The sequence below is a fragment of the Prosopis cineraria genome, unplaced genomic scaffold (genome assembly GCF_029017545.1).
Source record: "Prosopis cineraria cultivar Desert tree isolate PC_DT_omini unplaced genomic scaffold, ASM2901754v1 PC12, whole genome shotgun sequence".
Lineage (NCBI taxonomy): Eukaryota > Viridiplantae > Streptophyta > Magnoliopsida > Fabales > Fabaceae > Prosopis > Prosopis cineraria.
Window position 1 is genome coordinate 41,668,267 of NW_026555343.1, and position 7,292 is coordinate 41,675,558.

The 7,292-nt window shown below is 30.0% G+C and overlaps 1 protein-coding gene across 1 annotated transcript; it reads right to left on the reverse strand.

Moving 5' to 3' along the window:
- Positions 1-365: 365 nt before the first annotated feature.
- On the reverse strand, positions 366-6,971 carry LOC129289369 (pyruvate dehydrogenase E1 component subunit alpha-3, chloroplastic-like). Its single transcript, XM_054926128.1, has 3 exons — positions 6,717-6,971; positions 894-1,689; positions 366-802 (listed from the first exon to the last, which is right to left on the reverse strand). The coding sequence occupies exons 1-3, from the start codon at positions 6,969-6,971 to the stop codon at positions 603-605; spliced, it is 1,251 nt and encodes a 416-aa protein (XP_054782103.1). The 3' UTR covers positions 366-602.
- Between the last annotated feature and the right edge of the window lie 321 nt (positions 6,972-7,292).

Below are 7,292 nucleotides of genomic sequence, written 5' to 3' on the forward strand. Positions count from 1 at the left end.
CAGAGCGTAGATCAAAGGCTTTGTTAGAATTTTTTGGCGGAAAGTTCATCGCAATGAAAATGTGATCACTTTGCCGACTAGGCAATTGGATGTGGATAAACTCCATGTCTTTTTCTGCTTTTATCTGTTTGCTTCTGATGAATTGGCCTATATATGCCCATTGTTGTCTATTGCTATCTACATATATGGGTCCGTGTCTGCGTGTGTATAATTTTCTCCAGATTCAAGTGGCCAAAAGTCTGTTTTTTTTTTTTTTTATTGGGGAATGACTAACTATATTTAAGCTTTAAAAGACGTTCAATTTTTGTAGGCATTAATTCTCTCAGTTGTTTTATCCCATGAAACACTTAATTAAACATAGTTGGACACTTTCCAAGTTTCAAAACATTAAGAAGCTAATCCTTGCCCCAGATATAGATGACGACCTTATTATTTGGACGTTTACTGAGGAAGAGTGAGAATACAAATGCATGTCTAGTAGAAGAACATTTGTGAATGTTCCAAACTTGAAATGAATAAACTAAGCAAGAGCGGTGCCTTCACTGAAGATTGGGTCCTCGTATCTGTACCGTCCATTTACTCCAATTCCCAAACCTTTAGGATCAGCAAGCATACACATTCTCCAGAAGCTGCCTTCGTGGAGGAACAGGGCTCTCATCAGCAAACTTAACCGAGTCTTCAATCACCTCATCAACCTTCTTCTTTATGCTCTTCAACTCATCCTCACTCGCCAACTTGTTCTCAATCATATGTTTCTTCAACGCGCCTATAGGATCCCTTCTAGCATAGCGTGCCTTCTCAGCTGCCCCCGACCAACAGATCAACACACCAAGTTAACAGACACCATTAAGAAACAATGAAACAACGTAATTTAGAATACATATTATACATACCAGGGTCACGAATGTCTTCAGGATCCACCAATGAATGCTCTCTAAATCTATAGGTCTCGCATTCCACTAAACTGGGTCCCTTCCCTCTTCTAGCTCTTTGAATCGCCTCCTTAGCCGCCTCCCTGACCTTCAGAACGTCCATTCCATCCACATGAACACCTGGCATTCCGAAAGATGGCCCTTTCTTCCATATCTCAGGATCTGAGGTTGTCCTGAGATATGACGTATTGCGAGCCCACAAATTGTTCTCCACCACGAACACGAGAGGGAGTTTCCACAGAGCCGCAATGTTTAGGCATTCAAAGAACTGACCATTGTTACAAGTCCCATCTCCAAAAAAGGCCAAGGTGACATTATTATCATCATCAGAATCTGCCTCTTTCAATACCTCCTTTCTGTACTTACTGGAAAATGCAGCCCCACAAGCTACTGGAATCCCTTCACCGATGAATCCAAACCCACCAATCATATTGTGTTCTTTTGAGAATAGATGCATGGAACCACCTTGACCTCGGCAGCATCCGGTGACTTTTCCGAAGAGTTCGCTCATGATGCCTCGAGGTGGTATTCCTTTGCTTAGTGCATGAACGTGGTCACGGTAGGTGCTTATTACGTTGTCTTGTTTCTTAAGAAGCTTGATGAATCCTGTTGACACAGCTTCTTCACCAATAGACAAGTGAACAAAACCACCCGCTTTGCCTTTATCGTACATCTGGCTGCACATGCCTTCAAAGGCCCTGCCTAATACCATGTCTTCGTATAGCTCCAAGCCTTCCTCTTTCGTGACATGCTGTGCCTGTACGGTCCAAACAAGAAAGAATTAATAACCTCAAATTCCATTTTTATACACTACAAGTTTCAGAGGTAGATCCAAACTAGTTTTCATAATCTGAAATTATTTGACATATTATTAGAGAGCTGTAACATAAGGTGTAGATGGAATCTCTATGAAGTTACTTTGCTTGCTTGACACTCTCAAAGTTTACCCTATAATACTCTAAGAAATAGAATGGATATGCCCAAAATATATGTATTTAGATGCTTGTTTGTTTCGAGTTTAACACGCAGGAAGAACTTTTACATTAATATTGTAGATATCTTTTTACATCACCTCATAGAGATATGGAAATAAGGGCAATAAACGTAGAAAGGCATTTTCGTGTCGGGTTTTTTTTTTTTTAACTAACCCGAAAAGTATTGCACAAATTTATAAAAATGCTACCACCCTTTTCTATGTCTGTTTTTTTGTAAGTATAATCCACCGAGCGTAGAGAATAATCTCCCTTGAGATATTGAAAACAATTGATAGATTCCTTCTAAGGTGTTACATACACGCATGTGAATAGGCTGACATGGTTTCCATATTAATTTTGTATTAGTGAAAACGACTTTTATAACTTGGAATAAAACTACTTTCACATTACTTGAGCTCTAGATTTTGACTGAAACCAACGAGTCTTCAGATACACTTTGTAGATGTATCACAGTACAAGAATTCATAGGACTTTGAAAGTCCCACCTTAAAATTTCACAAGGGACTGTCAAATTTTGAAGAGTACGGATGGATTCATATTAACTGATCAAATTCTGTCATATGTCCAATAAAGATTAGCCTATATTCTTAATATTTTAAGCATTATTGGTGCTTTATAGGTAGAGTTAGGAATAAAAATTGAGCTTAAAAGTCTTGTTTAGATAAGGACTCAAACTTAAAAAAATTGGTATTTTTTGAAAAATCAAGCTTCTAGGCCCAGCTCTGATAGGCCCTAAAAAAAACAGCTCGAGTGGCCCTACAAGCCCCATTCTTGAAAAGATCAATGATTTTTTAAGTATTGTATTATCAAAATAATTGATGTTGGTTCTTTTGCCATTTATTTTAATATGATATTAATATATTTTTTTATTAATTTCTTAAACATGATTGCTTTATAAGATCTATTTATTAGTTTTGATTAATGTTGTACTCTATAATACACAAGTTTTTGTATTTATTGGATTTGATAAGATTGATCTAGATTGAAAATTTCTATCTTCATTTTAAAACTTAATTAAGATTCTATATCTATATTTGTATTTATTTATTTTATAAATTTTTTATTTTTTAAGGTTTTAAAAAAATAAAATGGGTTTATAGGCCCGCCCTAAGCGCTTTAAATATAAGTGATAAGCATGGTTTTCATCTTGAAGATATATCAAGTTAGCAGGTGTGAATGGAATTTGAGTAGCACTGAGGCAAGGCTGTCCAGCAGAGAGGTGGAGGAAATTCTGAAAATTAAATACCCATACCCACCATGACTGATCTGCAAGAATGAAGTAGAAACTGTTGAACACCTTTTATTCTTTTGCCCTTGGGTTAAGCGAGTTTGCTTTTGCTACTCTCTGTCGTTTCATGTTGATTTAATTTGAGCAAGGAGGCTTAAGGATTGGCTCTGCTGGGGTATATGATGAATAAGGTGGATGAGTTTAGTAGGGGTTTGATTGTGTATATCTGTTGGAAGATTTGGAAAGAAAGGTATAGGTCAGTTTTGAAGGTACAGAGGCGAATGTGAGGGAGGTTTATTATTGATAGGGTTGGGAGGCTAACGGAGGAATTTGGCTAATGCATGTTAAAAGACTTAAAATACACATATATTTAATAGGGATAAAATTAAAAATTTATTAAATTTTTAAAGAGAGTTAATAAATTTTAACATTTTTCTTACTTCTGATAAAACATGTTAAAAATTACTTGTAAATAAGACTAGAGACATATTAGTTATTTATACTTGTCCTCATTAATATATTGAAGTAAAAAATAAAACATATATTGAAGTGGCAACAATTAACAACTATTTAACCGTAACTTATAATTTCAGCCAAAGATATGGGATTTCAGAGAAAATTTCTGATTTCATAAAATTTTTATGAATTACTATATTTTTTATATTTTTCCATATTTTTATTACAAATGTTATTTTTTATTTAAATTTTTTGGAAACACTTATTATAAAATTGAGCATTTGAATGAGTATATCATTTAAAAAAAGAATGAGTATTTCATTGATTTTTTCATTCAATTTGAAATTAATAGTAATAAGACTAGTTTAACTGTTGGTTAACATTTTGTAGATTGGTTTATAATTTTACAAGATTTGAAGATCTCTTAGATCATCAATATATAATGACATCTGAAAATTAATTGAAAATATAAAAACTTATATGCACAGAACACACACATGTTTTACATATTGTTTCTTAAAAATAATATATTAGATATATGTTGTGATTTTGTTTTTCTTAATAATATTATACATAATTATCATTTAATGAGGTTGTAAATTATTTTAAAAAAATTGATGATAAAGAATATTAAAAAAAATGGTTGAATCAACAATATATACATGTGTATGCATGCATCCTCAAGGCTGGGCTGGTTACGCCCGTAAATATCTTATGGATCCGAAGTTGGGGCTGTGAAGATGAATTGTGACAGCTCTTTTATGGAGGAAAAGGGTGTGGCGTGGTCAGGGTTTGTGTGGAGAGATAGACGATACTACTTTGTTTTTATTTATACAAAAAAATTATTACTTTTTATTTATTTTTTATATAAATAAAATTATATATTTCAATACATATTTATTACATATTTTTTAAATTATCTCTTATAATTTATATTAATAAAAATAATTAATATATATTTATATTAATTAATATAAAATATTTTAATTTAATTTTTATATTTTTAAATAAAATTATTATAATTAATTAATTATTTTAAATTATGTGATACAGGTTTTTTAAAAATATATAAGAACGGCGGGAGCATTTGGGGAAGCTTTTTCTTTTCCAAGAAGAAAGGCCTATCTTTGGCCAAGACTAGGGAGTAAAGGAAGGTGACTGTGGGACTGTTGCGTGAAAATCTGGGTCAATCCATTTGCTGAAATTGATGAATTGTTAAACCAATACTGTAATCAATTTAATAATTTAATTTTTTTATAATAAGTTTTATTACTGTTCAACTACAATTTTAATTATTAAATGTCCAGTAACAAATATAAAAATCCATAATGAGCTGCTACACGGGCTTTGTTGCGCAGTGGTGCAGTGGATGGAATTGAAAGAGTTTTTTTTATATTGGTAATTTAAATAGACGAGACTTATTTGAATTAGAGTTAAAATATTATATTTTATATAAAAAAATTATATAATCAAATTTAACTTTAATATCTTTTGGCTTTAGACTTATTCAAATCTGTCTAAATACTCAAAATTTTTTAAAAATATTTCTTTATTTTTTGAGTCAATTTCAATTTTTAAGTAACTATAATAAGCATAAAATATTATTTTGACATTAAAAGAATAAAAAATTAATAACTTATCAACTTTATAATTAAATAACTTTATTACTGTTTTGTTGTATTATATGTAATTTATTCATAAATGTTTCCTTTACTTGTAAATCAGTGTTTTAACTGTTTAAATATTAATATTATAATGGTTATATATAAAATATAAATATTTTTATATATTTTAATTTAATTAAATTATTTTAATTATAATTAAGTTAACCTTAATTCAATTACAATTAGACCATTCACTTAAAATCTTTACCTCGATTGGTTCAAAACTTTTAATAACTTTTGAGTAAATTGTATTGTTTATTTTTAAAAATATAAAAAAAGTCATATAATATATATATATATATATATAATAAAACCTGTATTATGAGTAAAATGAGGTTTTTTTTCTACAATCATTTTTCTTTTTAACCCCTGCATATAAGGGATATTTATTTTAATTTATTCTTAATTTTTAATCAAGTATGACATGAATGATAACTAAATAATTATTCAAAAATATCGTTTCATTTATTATGTTTATCTAGTAATAGAATTAAAAATTCATATATGCTCGAGTTTTATTTTTAAAATTATTTTAATTTTAATTTTTTACTTTAAACTTAATTATTTTATTTTACCAAAAAAAATTTATACTTAAATGATGCATAGGACCCAACTTTTTAAAAAAATATGTGTCTTAAAATATAAAAATAAATATTAAATTATATTTTAAATATTATTTTGATATGTTTTATTGATTAAAAATAATAAAAATATAAATATTTTTTATTTTTAAAAAATATAATAATGTTCTCAAATATATGATATTTTAATATAATATGACATAAGATTTAAAAAATTAATTAATATTCATTATATTTTGTATATTTTTAAAAATATTATATTTTCATTCAAGTATTGAAGTTAAGTTAGAGTCAAATGGATTCAAACATTAAAAAATATTATTTATTGAACTTGATTTTAAATTTTTTTAGACAAATTTAATTTTTACCTGTCTAGATTCAAATTATTGATTTTAGGTTTTTTTTTTAATAATCGAGGAGATTTTGGAATTGTTGGATAATCTGTTATCCCTCCAACTGCTGTTTTTTTTTTTTTTTTTTTCCTGAGCCAACATCCCGCTCGCCGAGTTACTGACTGAGGAAGGATTGGGTCAGATTTTTGGTATGAGATTGGTATGAAAATTAATATTCATTAAATTTTTTACAGCTTCATTCATAGGTTGGACGTTGGCCTTTTTTTTTTTTTTTTTTTTGGGGCCTTTGCCAGCATTAGACAGTGTACTTGTTTTCTCACATCAATAAAATTGACTATTTTTTTCTAGCCAACAAAAAGGAAAGCAATTAGAATTAATGTTTTAAACATACTTAAACGACACTGGAATATTCATCTAACTATCAACTAAAAAACCAATATAAGATCAGATGAAAAAAAAAAAATTAATGTTGAGAGGAGCAGAAAGAGAAGCAATGCAATGGGTTACCAGTTTGGGGGTTGGATATTTGATGTTGATCTCCATGACGACAGCGGGTCGACGGTGCGGCGAGAAGTCTGAGGGACATGGTTGACACCAACATTGTTTGAGGAAACAAGAAAAGTGTTGAAACAAAGCGGTTGCGCCAACTTGGGTGCCCACAGAGACATGTTTGTGGAGAAGAGTAACAATAGATGGAGGAGTGAGGGTTATGAAGGCGGAAGATGGACTGCTGGGTTTTATAGGAAGACGACACATGCCCATTCCCCGGTTTGACATCTCCCTGCATATACGTGTCCCAATGCAATAGGATCTGTTCTTTCTATCCAAATTGCAGGACGTTCCTTGTCATGTTCACCTTCCAATAAAAATAGTCATTGCCACTCAAGTCCTTCATACAAGATATATTTAATCAACTTCATACTTCCTAAGAATTTGGTCAAAAAAAAAAATAATTCCTAAGAAAAAAACAATTAAGAAATCATAATTATATTCTCAAAATTATTAAAATATATATAACTGTTCAAATTTACTCTTTTTATTATTAGTAACCATAATAAATTGTATTTTAGGAATTCAAATGAT

Excerpts from the sequence above, each read along its gene's own strand:
- LOC129289369 (XM_054926128.1), bottom strand. The coding sequence starts at position 6,971 with ATGGGCATGTGTCGTCTTCCTATAAAACCCAGCAGTCCATCTTCCGCC. Across the intron at positions 1,690-6,716 it reads AATATCCAACCCCCAAACTG|GCACAGCATGTCACGAAAGA; the intron begins GTAACCCATTGC and ends TGGACCGTACAG. Across the intron at positions 803-893 it reads TGAAGACATTCGTGACCCTG|CTGAGAAGGCACGCTATGCT; the intron begins GTATGTATAATA and ends GGTCGGGGGCAG.